This window comes from Rhododendron vialii, chromosome 4a (assembly GCF_030253575.1).
Source record: "Rhododendron vialii isolate Sample 1 chromosome 4a, ASM3025357v1".
Lineage (NCBI taxonomy): Eukaryota > Viridiplantae > Streptophyta > Magnoliopsida > Ericales > Ericaceae > Rhododendron > Rhododendron vialii.
The window spans coordinates 33942376-33957385 of NC_080560.1; the positions used below are offsets into that span (position 1 = coordinate 33942376).

A 15010-nucleotide genomic window follows, 5' to 3' on the forward strand; every position below is an offset into this window, starting at 1 on the left:
GTGGAGCTGGACTAAAAGGGTGCTGTGGCAAAAATTGCTCAACAAAATTGTGACAACATTTACGTGAAGAAGGTAAATTCCTTTCCAACAGTACAACTTCAAAGGTTACTTGCAAGAACTTGGTTGAGGTTTACCACACGGAAGTAGCTTGCTAAATGCGTGGGGAGAAGGGTAGAATGAATTCCATCATGAAATGTAATCAGATTGCTACATGGCAACTCTTCAGTCTAACTTACAAACCGAAGATACTTAAACCGATTCTAAATTTCATCGCATTTGTTAATTTTGCACCTCACTTTTTCGGTTTTCTACTTTGTCTCATCATGGTGAATTAAAAAAATAAAAAATTATGATTTTTACCCAAATATTTTTAAAAATATCCAAGATAAAGCCCAAAAAATTGGCTTTATATTGGATATATAAACGGCACTAATCACATGGGCACTATGAAGGGTTTTAATTTGGGGAAAAAAATTATATTATCACAAAAACAAAACAAAATTACCCATCCCATTTTCCTCTCGTTTTGAGGCATAAAATATCACTCGAAAGTATACAATGCTAGAAAATATCAAAACAACCACGATTATTTACAAGTGAATTGTAGTCCACAAGACCAACATTACATAGAAAATTGAGGAAAAATGGGAGGTGAAATTAAATGATCATAATCCCAAGTTCGGGGATCAGGGCAGATTCGAGGATACGGGGACAGTACTATCCGCCCCCGTTCCATCCCATTGCCATCGCATGGGCGTTGCATTGTAAAGGGGTTTTATTCAAAAGAAAAGAAATGAAATGAAAATCATATCATCACAAAAACAAAAAGACTACAGTTGTCGATTGAACACTAGGTTACCCATCCCATTTTCCTCTCGTTGTGATGGATAAAATATCGCTCAAAAATATACAACGCTCGTCCATGTCAAAATAATCATGATTATTTACAAGTGAATTGTAGTCCACAAGACAACCATTACATACAAAAAAAAAAAAAAGGAGGAAAAATGAAAGGAGAAATTAAATGATCGCCTTCTCAGGTTCCTAACCTCTTAACACCACACTCTGAGCAGAATTTAGAGGTCTCCCTCAAATATGGTGCTCCACATTCATCACAAAACTTAGCGGGACTCGTTGGCTGAAATTTAAGCAAACGAAACAACTGATCAGTGACCATTGAAGACAAGAAAACAACTGCCTAACTCATTGAATCTCTCAAAGAAATGATCCTCTGTCGTTACATGAAGCAGGACATCAGTAGGCATAATTGAAGCAAATATAAAAGACTTCATGCATCATATCCAAAACTGGTATCAAGGCATTTTTAGAAAAATAAACCGTATGATCACGAATCCGATAATGAGTTAGTTTGGTTTAGTTTAATCTTCGGATGATAAACAAAATTTCAATCCATGAACCCCAAAATCAGATGGAGAAACCAAACTGAAATAAGAACGTATTCCAAAGAAACTTACCAATAAATGCAAGCGCCCTCCCACATGGCCTCCTGAGAGTGGTTGTAAGCAAGCCATGTGCTGGGGAATGGTTGCAGACTGCTGCACATGGGCAATTCCAGGTAAGTGTGAAGGTGCTCCACACTGATGGTTGTGAGAAAACTGAGCTGCATGTTGATTTTGCTGGCCAGGATGTTGATGGTTGTGGTGCATAGGATGGAACTGGGTATGATGCAAAAGTGGTTCTAGCTGATGCTTTGATGGAGTTTGCTGCTGATTTTGTGGCTGCGAAAACAGGAAGAATAATATTATGAAATTATTGACTCCAGCATTAATTCTAGAAATACCAATACAAGCATATAAATAAGCGCGCACAAGTACCACAAACATATCAACTCTAAGATAGGTAATAAATTTGGTTGCACCCTAGTCTCATAATTCGCTCAAACTATCCATTGCTCCCATCCTGAAATCACAGAGACTTGAGGAGAATCCGAGCTCAATTCGAGAACTGAGATACATCATTCATGAATCAGCAAACGAATTCAGTTTTTAGCTGCTTGAAGACATCTGTCAAATTGCACGTGGCTAAACTCAAACCAGCCTTGATGATAGACAGCTGCATGTACATACGTAGCATACTGCATATATAGAACTAATAAGGAACCTCTGACCAGTGACTAGAAGACAAAAATGAGGTGGGCAACTGCCCAAGAGTTTCCTTTCACAAGGTGAGATATAGATTTCAAGATGGATAAAATTATAGGTGTATGAATATAAATATAAACACTCTAGGACACACCAGTTCTCAAAGTAATTTCATAAAAAATGCTCCCGTGCTCCTGCTCCCCCACCTGCTCCCGCCTTATGTGAATTAGGTTGCACCCACCCTTTCATAGCGTTTTCACTCTATGTAATGTGTTCACTTACTCTATTTTGAAGTGCAGGTGAAATCAACACGAAGTCGTGGCTATATTGGCCTCATAGGACACTCCAGCATGCCGCCTCACATGTGCACCTTAGCCTCACCCTAGGCACCCTGCCTCTCAAATATGAGCACTTTTCATGTAAACAACATAATCAAAATAAAAATTTGCTTGTTTCAAGAAATACTAATACCATACAAAGATTATCACATCATGTCCATTTTTGGTCCAATCTGAGCTCAAGATCCTTAGAAGAAAGAGATTAGAAGGCCTTGGAGACACCTGGTATGGTGTCTTCAAGCACCCTTTGACGAGCAAGTTAGAATGGAGTGATAAAGAGCAGAAGAGAATTGAGGTTTTTGGATGAAGAAGAAGAAAAGTTACTGTTTAGACGTCATCCACTTATCGTTCTATCATGTGTCCCCTTATCCATCTTATCATAGGTCAGGTGGGTTGTGGTCTCCCTTCTAACACATGTCCCATTGCAAGGGAATCTAAAAAGCCTTTGTAGTGACCACTGACCACTTGCAGTGCTCGAAATTCGGTTGCTTTAGACCATGCCTTCGAGATTCAGGTTAGGTGTAGACTGTAGCCTCTCTAAAGTTGAGGTTGGATTCAGGTCCCTCAAACATTGCAGGCTTACAATTAGGCTGAAATGGGAATGGGCCAAACCCGGTATACACTGCACCTATGTGTACTGCGGTCCCATTCTCGGAGTGAACTTTGGACCAGTGAAAAGTATACGTACGTGTTAACTTGATTCAAAGATTCAGGTCACTTCGGGACCCAACCAATTCCGTGTTGAGCTAGAGGCTAGAGCGACTTTGGGAGGCTAGAGCGACTTTGGGTGGCCTGTCTGATGAAATGCAGAGCTGACAAAGTGGGAACTCTCTTGAGCCATTGCCTTTATATGGCATGGTGCATGACTTTTGAGCTCTCCTCACGTTGAGCCACACTCGCCTTTCCTCCGTGAGATCATTATTTTGCATGCTCTCCTCCACGTTGAGCTATGTTTCCTTGCAAAACTTCATCGCCTGCTCCAAGATTGAGAAGTACCACTCCAAAAGGTGCCCTTCCAACATGAACGTTGACCCTCCAACGTAACCATGCAAGATGGCCTCTGCCCACTATTTCGGGTGAAAATATTCTGTTAGCTCTCCCCCCAGGATTGACCTTTGTTTACTAGTTCCCTTTGAAGGTAGAAGTCTATGTTATCTTGCTCCCCAGGGGGTCGAGCAACACTTAACCTTCGATCTGGGGTGATACAACTATGTGTGCTCTCCTCTTGGATTGAGCTATGTTTACATGCTCCCTTAGAAGCAAGGTAAAGAACTCACCAGATAAACTCAAATTTCACAATGCTATTGTTCTACAACCACACGCTAATGGACGACAGACGTGATTGGATGTGTTCTATTTCCAATTTTACATGGGATAAGTGAAGCAAATCAATTCAACATGCCAGAAGGGGTGCAACTCTACACACCAAAGAATACAAACAAGCTAGAGATGTTCACCGAAACTTGTTCTTTTTCACTTTGACAAGAAAATGCATGTAGAAGGGCATCAAAGGTGATGCAAGCCATGTTAATCAACGACAAGCCTTATTAAGGCCTAATAAAGCCCTAAACCCTAGCAACCACCCCAAAAAAAGGTCTATAAGATTGCAAACCCAAAAAAGGTCTATACATGCCTTACATTCAAGTTTACCGAGAAAACCCAACAAAAGATCAATGAGTATTCTGGTTAGTGTTTTTAAGAACTTCACCCGAAAAGAAATAAACTGTCAAATAAAGCACTGAGTTACACATCCCGACGAAAATTCTCAAAACTTCAAGGGGCACTCTCCAGCATCCTCTCTTTATAAAGGTGTTAGTCAGAAACTCACCACCTCTGACCATAAAGAAATATAGAATTGCACGAGTCAGCTTGTCCAGTATGACAGAATCTAAATATACAGCACTGTAAACTCTGTTTCAAAAGATAGTTGTAGGAATTGACCTAAGCCAACAATATATGGATACAAAAGGGGCTTAACAGAAGTTTCGATGAATAGTATGTCACCGAAACCTCCAGTCAGCTGCAAGTCCTGATTCAAAGATAGACCACAAAACCCAGCCTCTAAGGGAGAATAAGAACATTTAAGTAGACAAAATAATTAGAATAATTATTACCACACAAAAAATATTATGTTGAGAAAAGTCAAACTCTTGCCAAAAGCCTAGAACGTTAATAGAAGTTCACGCAAACACTACATGCATCCTGGGTAAGGCATCATAGCAGAGGGTAGTCAAGTAATATTAGAATCGCCTGAGTTTACAAACTGAGCACAATAGTTGTAAGAATTGGACTAAGCCAACAAACTACATAAAAGTGGGCTTTACAGAAACTGGAATCTGTAACAGTCTTGGTTCAGAGAACACTTTTTTTTACAACGCCCTGATTCAAAGATAGTACCACAAAAAATGCGTCTCCATTAGAATAAGAACATCTACAACAACATTGGAGACAAAAAAACAAAACAACTACTACCATGTTAAGAAAACTAAAGGAGCTCCTACTCTCGTTAGCACATAAATCAGAAGTGTAGTCATCATCCATGCGAAGAAATGCATCCGAGGTAAGGTGTCCAAGAAGCATAGGGCAGTCACATCATATTCCCACTATTTTAAGCACACCCTACTCAGCCCCTTGAACCCCCCCTTCTTAGAACAACAAAACTTATAGAAGAAATACAAGGATAGGGTAGGTATCTTACGTCATTGACAGAGCGATAACCTTGCCCTGTAGCCATTGGAGAAGAATTATCTGTGCCAGCAAAAGCCTGAGGAATAGTATCAGAATGATGACATATGAGTTAAACATTTGACCACAGTATGACTACAACAATCAGCATGTGAACATAAGGCAGGTCAAGCTTACAGGCAAACCGGGAATACATGGCAAGGAGTTTGATGCTGCACGCCTATACTTGTGTCTCGGATTGTAAAACTTATAGTCTCGGGCAGAGACAGCCACTTCATGCCGCCCCGTCAACCGCTTGAACCTTTGTAAGTCAGCATGCTAGTTAGACTATATGTTGCCACCTAAATTCAAAAACATTACGGAATTCGAAGATACCATTGTTACTCTATCAATATCTGTCTCACAAAATGTCATTCTGTGACTCATTAGGTTATAACCTCTATTTAGTTGTCGCAGCTTTGAATATCTCCTCTCCTTTTACACAAGAGTACCAAAATGGTCTTCCTCCACTATTCCACCATTTTCCTAATCATTATTCATTGTGATCTTACTGAGTAACTTTTTTAACCAAGAAACACCGACCTCTATTCTCTAGTCCCATCGAAATAATTCTCTCCCTCTCCTCCATGTTATCTAGATTTCAATTTGTCCTTAATCTCCTCTTCCTTAAACAGTTAACTCCCTTGAATCCTCAGCTTTTATACACTTAACTTGAGGAAAGTCCTTTGGTTTCCTTCTATTATCATATCGGGTTCACAAATGCTCTTTTCTCTTTCTTTGCTACTTTAAATGATGTAAATCCACTGCCACTTAAACTGATAATAAAAATGAATTTAAAACTTAATAAAAGTATATTTGTCCAATCCTAAACAAAATCATGACCTAAAGATTCACATATAATAAGCCATCTTATTCAAAAATAATAAAAATGAAGCCGCAAACATAGGAAACTCAAGGCCCCTCTTACCACTCAGCGTCTTCAATGTGCATGCTAGTAGGTTTCTCAATGATAGATAAACCATTGACAACTACAAAACGAACCCGCTTCTCCTCTTGAATTACTAATTCTGGAAATCTTGATCTTGTTTCAAATGAAGTAGCCAATTCTCTTCTTTTAAATACGCAAGTTCCTATGTTCATGGACCAAAATAACCGGAAGTCATAACAAGAAAGGAAATCGCTTGGAAAAAATAGAGGAGGAGAAAAAGGAAAACGAATGATAACAGAAACAGAGTGATAAGCATGTACAGCAACACGAAATGTGAGTGTGTCAAATAGTCAGCAGAAATGGTTGAAGCGTGGGGTTTTCGAAATTCAAAGAGCAGCAGCTGTAGCAAGGCAACATGCAGATAAGGATTACATTCTGAAAGGAGATGCCAAGCACGTCATCCAGATGTTACAAGGAATTACTTGTGTCACAGCTTAGATGTGGTCATCACAGATTCTATTGTTTTAGCTAGCTTTCTTCATTCTTGTTCTAATTTTGTTCCTCGAACGTGTAATAGGGTGGCTCATGTGGTAGCCAAGTATGGCCTATCTAGTGAGCTCCATACAACCTGGAACGGGAACTTTTCGGACTGGGTTTGTGATGAGGTTTCCTTAGATGTTCCTATTTCAGCTTGATCAATAATATGGTTATCAATGGTTAAAGAAATAGACCCATTAGAATGCTTTGAAAAACAGCAGGCCCTTCATGTCAATCGAATTAGAACCAAAGCTCACGTCCAGTGTTTTACTTTTACACACCACAGATATACGAAAAATAAGATAGCGAAAAGGAACCAACAGCTAAAGCCAAAAAATGGAAGTACAACTTCAAAATGCAAAAGCAGACTCTACAAATTTGTGACGATAGGCCGGATGAAGCGTTTTCGAAAATCAATTTGGTTCGCTCCAAATCCCATGTACTAATATTAGAAGCAAGCAAAATATATACAAATGACAAGGAAAAGTTCCAATTCTTAATAGAAATGTCCAAATTAACCAATGGCTCCAAAAGAGAAACAGCTCAATACCTTTTCTGGGGAATTTCTTATTAACCTTTCTGTACAAACCACCAGATGCTTCAAGGGCCACCCCAATGGTCTTTCCACGAAAGACATTCACAGAAGAAAGCCTTATGTTCGCTTCATTTACCAATGTCTCATACATATTTGCGACATACATCAAGGGCAAAACAAACCTTGCGTCCCCTTCATAATGGATCTCTCTTAGTTTCCTCTTGCTTAACTTATCTTGAGCAGACTGAGGCGTATAATCACCCTCAGAATCTGGTGCTTCAATTATGTGTGAACTAATAAAGTGATCCACGATTATGTCCAAAAATTTTGCTCTTGCATTTTCAATCGGTGCAACATCTGGGTCATTGTTAGCTACAAATTAGCATAAAGAAACCACATTCATCTCTAAAATTCCAATGATCACTAGTTTACGATTAACCAAATTATCAGAATTGGTAGCAACCTTCAGTCGTTAAAACATCATAGGGATCCCTTGAAGAACAATTGTTTTCTAGGGTGGAGCGATCCCCCTCCACTCCTACACTGTGAAGCGGTAAGGAATTCCTGTACGGTTCATGAATGCAGTCCTGAAAGAAAACGAACAACAAAATGATCAACAATCGTTTAAGAGATAAGGTAATGGGAAACTTGGCTCCCTTTGGCTGCTTCGAAAGTGTAGCAAAGGAACGATACTAACTATTTGATCCTATATTCTCCAATATCTAATTTCCAAAAACAAAAAGCCAACTTTAAACAAGGTTTTCATCTAACAGAAACCAAGATTAATGGGGAGGTTAAGTTGGACAGGTTATCTATTCACTATTTTAGCAGTGTGCGGTGACTTCCAAGCACAGACCTTCTACGCAGGAGACATGTTGTGTCCAACCCCCAATATTCCTACGACACTCCCGAATAAGTGGCTTAATTCATAGATTAAATTATTAAAATAATTTGAAACGCTAGATTTGAAATAGGGCTGTAATCAGTGTAAGTGCCCACTACTTCTTGAACCCTATGAACACGTCATATGAATTTCTTCAAAGGAACAATCCTGCATCATCTGGAACTCAATTTACACACTGACATATGAACATATTGGTCCTATCTAAATGTTCTGCAACTGCTTTGCATGCTTTAGAATGCAAATGTTACATGACCTATATCTTGACATATAACGCCTGAAACAAGACATATCAGAGATATATACATGACTCTTTAGACTCTCATTCGTGTCTGCCCCTCAGTTTTCTCAAAATTGTAGTCAGCGTATCCAAGTCATTTACAAATATTATGATATTCTTTTACCACCAAATAGTATGATTTAGTGAATTAGAAAAGGAAAAATAGCAACTGTTTCAAATTCAAGGCTAATTCTCGCAGAGAGTAAATAAGGCAAATTCTCTTCCTGTTTTCTTAATTTCATTTAATAACTCAATATTACTTAACAAAAGTACAGAACTAGGAAAAACTGTAATATCACATTCATAAAATTCTGGAGTGAAATCGCTGTTGCATAGGCAAACATGGTATTTTTTGTTATGTTTTATGGTTAGCGGGGGACTCTTTCAAGACCAGGTTGCTTTGGAGTTACCTGTCCAGTGGTAAGTTGGTAGCCCGTAGCCATAGTTGATTAACATTGAACCCATGTCAGTTCAGCGAATGAATGATGTCTCTGACGCGTATGAATCTTGTCTCCATTTTTTATCTTTTCATTTTTTCCTCAAGTATTATGAAGCCCTTTTAGAAGTAGCCTGTGTATACAATATAACTACGTTGGCCGCTTGTGCAATTTAAGTCTAGAAGTAGCTCGGCTCATTCACAAATGAGCCGAGCCGGGTTAATTTACTTAACGAGCCTCTTTAAACGAGCCAAGCCTATACAACCGAGCCGAGCTTTTGAGAGTTGAACTCGGCTCATTTACTAAACGAGCATAAAACTCAAGCTCGAGCTCGGCTGGATTTCTAAACGAGTCGTTTGCAGCCCTGAACCAGAAGGCAGAAACCTACAACAAACAATAAGAATTCACTCGTTTTCAACAAAAAGAGCATCAGAAGCAATAGAGGGAACTCGGACAAAAAGACTAGCAAACTCACAACAGCACTCGATTCCTCGACATTGTCCAAGCCATCATCTTCCTCCTCCTCAGTGACGACGTCCCGATCGACCTCCCCGAGGCCGTCCATCTCCCCGGGGCAACCGTCGACGACAGTGCTGTTGAGGTCGTGCAGAGAGCTGCCTCCGATGTACGAATCGGCAGCCGATCTGAGATTGTACTGCTGCACTACCGGTACCCTAGCCCCCATCACCCGGTCCAATTAAACCCTAGATTCCCCCCTGGACCAAAACCCCAAACAGCAATCTCACTCCTCCTCCTCCTCTCATTATCTGTGAAGTACAGAGATAGTAATTCAGAAGGCATCGTAGATGTCGTAACCTTGAGGAACAAGGAATGCTACGTACACAGTCCCGGACACAACTGCATAGTTCGATGCACATGGGTTCACATGCATCCAACCGCTCCGCGCAGCTGTGTCCTGGTCGACAGTTGTGTATGTATACTTAGGGTTGAGAAAAAGAGAGGGAAGGGGGAGAGAGAGACATTCAAATTTGAAGCTCAAGGACTAAATACTCCATGTGAACTGGATAAACTGATGATGAAAAAGAAGCGAACAAACGAGAGAGAGAGAGAGAGAGAGGGAGAGGGAGAGGGGGGCACCGAGGCTGTGACCTTACCTGAGCTTTTTCGCTATGGCAGTTTCCAAGCCTACCTTCCGATATCCGCACCAACCTCCAAGCCGGTTAGGGCTTAACTAGTGAAAAGTTCTTGTTGGGTGAGGTCGTCCTCATGTTATTTCTCATGTGCTTTTGACCCCTACTCTATGATGTTTTTGATAAAACGTACTTTGGTGTTCGGCTAAATAAGTCATTTGACTTTATTTATTTATTTATTTATTTTTATTTGTTAGTTTTTCGTTAATTTTTTGTGAATTATTGATTTTTCATGACGAGAGGAATCTAAAAAGTAAAAAAATACGATTGAAACCTAATTTTTTTGAATAAAGACAAAAGTAAGCCAAAAAGCTAATTTTTTCGTTTTTATTCAAAATAATTTGGGTTTCGATCATAATTTTATACTTTTTAGATTCCTCTTATCATAACGAAGCAATAATCCACAAAAAGTTGATGAAAAATTAACAAATGCGAAAAAAATTTGAATAAAAACAAAAAAAAAAAAAAGTCATTTGACTTGTTTAGCCGAATAACATACTGGAAACTAAATGCGAATTTTTAAGCTGAAAAACTATTTAATAAACATATTAAATACTAAATTAAGACATAATGACTTAATTTTAATTTCATTAGTTATAGTAATTTTCTCTTAATTTTACTAATGGTCACCATGTATTTGTGGTAGTGGTGGTGGCGGTAGTAGCGGTGGCAGAGTAATTGTGGTTGTGGTAGTAACTTTTCTTTTCGCCCAAGAGATTTGAAGGTTAATCATATAGAACTTTTCAAAATTAACCTGAAAAGTGAAAATATAATAAAGTTAGTGGGATAATTTGAAGTGCAATGGGCCGGCCCCAGCTTGTACCCCTTACGTCCGCCTTGGTGGTGGTAGGGGTGGTAGTGATGGTAGCAGAGTGTTTGTGGTAGTAGTGGTGGTAGTAGTGATGGTGATGGTGATGGTGATGGCGGGGACAATGATAGTGGCAGCGATGTGAAGATTCACGAATTCACTTAGAATTAAATACGGAGCAACGCAAAGCTAATCTTTTTCAATTTTTTGACTTACATTTTATGAGGAACTTAGGCTCCGTTCCAGAATTTATAGAGCGCCCTACGAATTCTGAAACAGCACTTACCGATACCGGATTAGGCTAATTTTTTTCAAAAACTCACAAAAAAATATTTCCAAAATAAATTACTATTTAAATTATCTTTGTAATACCCGTAAAGGGTCTCACAAAAATTCAAAAAATCATCATTTCTTGCCCATGAACCGAGTCCTATTTTAGAAGATTCAAATTTTGAACCAAAACAGGGCCGCACCATCCATTCCTAGAAACGTGCTCAACATTTGTCATAAAAATGTAAGTATTTATTCGGGGTGTTTCCACTAAAAAATTGTTGTGCACGACAGCACGACAATTTATTTATCAAATTCACAAGTTGTTCACATTTTTAATTAAGTTGTTCATTTATAAACTTAATTACATTAATGATTAAGTTTTTCATTAGTGAACACGTAAAAAATCACATTGATCTGATAATGACAAATATCTAATTGGAGTTAGTAATGAGATGAGTACACTGGATCACAAATTGAAGAGCCATTTTTTTTCCAACATAAACATGCTCCAGTCAGTGGACTCAGGAATTTAATATAATAGGTGCATCATTTTTTTTGTAACCATAAAATATGAGTTGGAATTAAGCAAAATCACACCAAAATAATCTTTTTTGATAAGTTAACAATGTTTAAATTATATGTTTATTTTAAAACCAATTACTAGGGCAAATTTGTCCACCTCGACTATATGCGTTCGAAAAAAATTTATCATGCATTCATATCATCTATTTTTTTTATTAATAACTCTATGCGTTCAAATTTTGAGACCAAAAGTGTACAAATGCAATGTGCAAGTTCACATTATGTCTCACGCAAATGATCAGAGATGTTCATTTTGAAAAAAATAATTTTTTAGCTTTCCTCGTGAAAATAAATAAATTTTATTGAATACGGATAAGTGCTTGATTTTTCATTTATGCTTTGATTAAGAATTTACAATCTTAAATTCCGAATTGAAAGTTGAATGAATGGATCAAGAGCTCAGTTGTATTCGATTGAGCTAATATTTTCTGGATAAGACTTAAACATTATTCTCTAAAGGATGAACGATTGTGATCATATAAATGGAACCTGAGATGAATCTGAAAATTCTATATATACATTAGTGAAAATGAATGGGGCACGTGACCTCATGGTACTCAGGGGCTCTGTTGTCCCAGCTGAGTGGGGTCCGCTCTGGTCTTGTTTCAATGATAAAAAATGTTCACTTCGTATAGCTCATTGAGTAGAATAACTCTGCAAACAATCAACTCGATCGAATATCACTAAGTATCTGATTGGAACACTTATGATTTGCCAATAATGGGTTCCAAATTTCCAATAGCCAATGATAGTATCTTCCACGTGGCAGTCATTGAGTGATCCACATGGATGGAGAAATCTAGTGATGGAAGACGATAAGGCATATACAAAATACAAATGTAGAGCCCCACGCCCAATTCTCCTCCTTTAACACCTTATCCGATCTCCCTCCCATGGCGATACCGAGCTCTCCAGGCTGGTCACCAGCCTCCATCAACAGCGCCAAAGCAACCCACAAGCTGCTGCTCATCACCTTCAACTCACCATCCAAATTCTTCTCTCTCCTCTCTCTTCACTGCGGAAGCTTGAGAGTTTCCACAGCCAGCTCCAACCCTGTTGGCTCCCCCGTTCTGGAAGACCCGTCAAACAAACCAATCGTACTGCCTGAACCAGACCCAAAGATTCAAGATTTCCAGGAGCTTGATTCCGAGGGCTTAAATGGTATGCTTTGCACTTTATTTGAACACCCACAAACAGAGGAGCTGGCGTATAACTACTACGGAAAAGCCAAGGGAAAGCCGGATTTTCGACCCGAGAAATCGACTCTGAAGCATCTGAGCAGGTACTTGGGAAGAACAAAGAACTGGGATTCTATATTGTCGATGTCTGAAGATTTGATAAGATTCCAAGTATTGCCTGACAGTTTGACATGCTGTAGATTGGTTAGTAAGTGCATTAGGTTTAGAAAATTCAGACTGGTAAGTAGACTGTTGGAAATTTTCAAGAATGACCAAGAAATCGCGGTCGCGGCCTTCGAATTGGCCATGAAAGGCTATAACAAGCTCCACATGTACTCCAGCACGATTTCTGCGTACGGTCTTTTGAAATCTGCAGGAGTTGGCCTGGACCCCGGATGCTATTGCCAGGCGATGGAAGCGTATATGAAAACGGGCGACAGCGAGAGAGTTCTTGCCTTGTTTAAAGAATTTGAAACTGGAAGTGTAATTGATGAGTCCACACCATTTTTGGGGCAAATTTACCGGACTCTATGCGAATCGTTGGGGAAATCGGGGCGTGCTTTTGAAGCCCTCGAGTACTTCAGGGACTTGACAGGGAAGGGCATTGCGCCAGACCACAAGATTTACTCTTCGCTGATTTGTTCGTTTGCGAGGATTCGAGAGGTTGAGGAGGCAGAAGAGCTGTTTTGCGAAGCGGAAAGCATGAAAATGTTGAGAGATCCCGCGGTGTTTCTGAAACTCGTTTTGATGTATGTCGAAGAAGGGGTTGTAGAGAAAACTGTGGAAATGGTTTCTGCTATGAAGCGCGTGAAAATCAGAGTCTCCGATTGCATTTTTTGCGCGGTAGTTAATGGTTTTTCGAAGAAGAGAGGGCTTAGAGCTGCTGCAAAAGTTTATGAAGACTTGGTATCGCAGGGTTGTGAACCAGGCCAAGTGACCTACGCTTCAATTATATGTGTCTACTATCGCCTCGGCCTCTATCTAAAAGCCGAAAAAGTATTTTCCGAGATGGAAAACAAGGGATTCGACAAATGTGTTGTGGCATACTCTAACATGATCGCAATGTACGGTAAAGCAGGGAAGCCAAGTGAAGCAATGAGACTGGTAGCGAAGATGAAGGAAAGAGGGTGCGAGCCTAACGTGTGGATTTACAACACCCTCCTGGACATGCACGCGAAGCTGTCGAACATGAGGCAAGTGGAGAAGACTTGGAAGGAGATGAAGAGAAGGAAAATTTTGCCGGATAGGATCAGTTACACGACTGTCATTACCGCTTACAGCAAGGCAAAAGATTTTGAAGCGTGCATGAAGTACTACGAAGAGTTCAGGTTCAATGGAGGGGTGATTGACAGGGCATTGGCGGGGATCATGGTAAGCATATTCTCTAAGATGAGCCGGATCGATAAGTTGGTGATGCTTTTGCAGGATATGAAGACGGAAGGGACTCGGTTGGATGGGCGCCTTTATCGGTCGGCTCTGAATTCCTTGAGGGATGCTGGGCTCCAGGTTCAAGCAAAATGGTTACAGCAGAGCTTTGGAATGACTTAGCTACACCTCTTGTCTTATGAACAATGACTTGGCTATTGCAAAAGGTGCCGATAGAAAGTTATATCAGAGAGTTTGTATGATTCTTACAAGGGCATGGAAGATTGAGTGCTTTGGATAGAAAACATGGCCCAAACATTCCTCATGCCTGATTTTGCTGGGCATTTGTTTGTAATCACAGGTCTTGTAAATGTTCATTTATTGCAGGGTAATATACTATTATACTGCATTACACTGTTATAGATCAACAGAAGCTTGGGCCTTGGGTTGGTGTTGTACTTAGTGATCACATAATTCTTCAAAAAACGGCATTCGCTTCTGCTCTCAATCCTCGCTCTGCGCTCTCAATCATCGCACTCACGAATTGTAATTGTTTGGAAGGTTTGTGAAAGAGTCTTACACGCTCGCGCTTTCGCACCTGCATTATGTGACTGGTGTCTCTACTTGTAGACCATTTGATAAGGCCATCCGAAACTTCATTTGTGGCAACAAGGATTCATTTTACTTTCAGAACAAGGAGTCCTGTAAACTCATTTAATTCTTCCAATATTGAGAAACTTCGCATGTAGTTTTGGGTCGATTTTGTGTGGATTATTTGTTCGTAACGATGAGAGGAATTTAAAAAGTAAAAAATTATGATCATTTTTCTTTTGAATTCAAACAAGAGAAAATCTTTTTCGTTTTATTTCTGCAATCAAACAAGAGAAAGTAACTGACTATCTTCACAATT

The 15010-nt window shown here is 39.5% G+C and overlaps 2 protein-coding genes across 5 annotated transcripts; one reads left to right on the forward strand and one right to left on the reverse strand.

The window, feature by feature from the left end:
- Positions 1-836: 836 nt before the first annotated feature.
- Positions 837-9961, reverse strand: LOC131324844 (uncharacterized protein At2g02148). 4 transcript variants are annotated; one of them, XM_058357003.1, is made up of 9 exons: positions 9859-9961; positions 9219-9510; positions 7589-7712; positions 7141-7482; positions 6093-6255; positions 5303-5426; positions 5139-5204; positions 1476-1739; positions 837-1138 (listed from the first exon to the last, which is right to left on the reverse strand). In XM_058357003.1, the coding sequence occupies exons 2-9, from the start codon at positions 9426-9428 to the stop codon at positions 1037-1039; spliced, it is 1395 nt and encodes a 464-aa protein (XP_058212986.1). In that variant the 5' UTR covers positions 9429-9510; positions 9859-9961; the 3' UTR covers positions 837-1036. The 4 variants fall into 4 exon arrangements, with proteins under 4 accessions (XP_058212986.1, XP_058212984.1, XP_058212985.1 ...); XM_058357001.1 differs by having other exon boundaries at positions 7141-7497; XM_058357002.1 differs by lacking the exon at positions 9859-9961 and having other exon boundaries at positions 9219-9843.
- A 2431-nt stretch (positions 9962-12392) lies between these two features.
- On the forward strand, positions 12393-14558 carry LOC131324845 (pentatricopeptide repeat-containing protein At5g13770, chloroplastic). The gene has a single exon (XM_058357004.1). The coding sequence runs from the start codon at positions 12451-12453 to the stop codon at positions 14281-14283; it is 1833 nt and encodes a 610-aa protein (XP_058212987.1). The 5' UTR covers positions 12393-12450; the 3' UTR covers positions 14284-14558.
- Positions 14559-15010: the final 452 nt, after the last annotated feature.

Coding starts and splice junctions, on each gene's coding strand:
- LOC131324845 (XM_058357004.1), top strand. CDS start 12,451: ATGGCGATACCGAGCTCTCCAGGCTGGTCACCAGCCTCCATCAACAGC.
- LOC131324844 (XM_058357001.1), bottom strand. CDS start 9,428: ATGGGGGCTAGGGTACCGGTAGTGCAGCAGTACAATCTCAGATCGGCT. Junction 7,713..9,218: donor TCGAGGAATCGAGTGCTGTT/GTGAGTTTGCTA, acceptor GTTTTCTTTCAG/GACTGCATTCATGAACCGTA. Junction 1,740..5,138: donor GTTATCGCTCTGTCAATGAC/GTAAGATACCTA, acceptor CTGTTTTCGCAG/CCACAAAATCAGCAGCAAAC.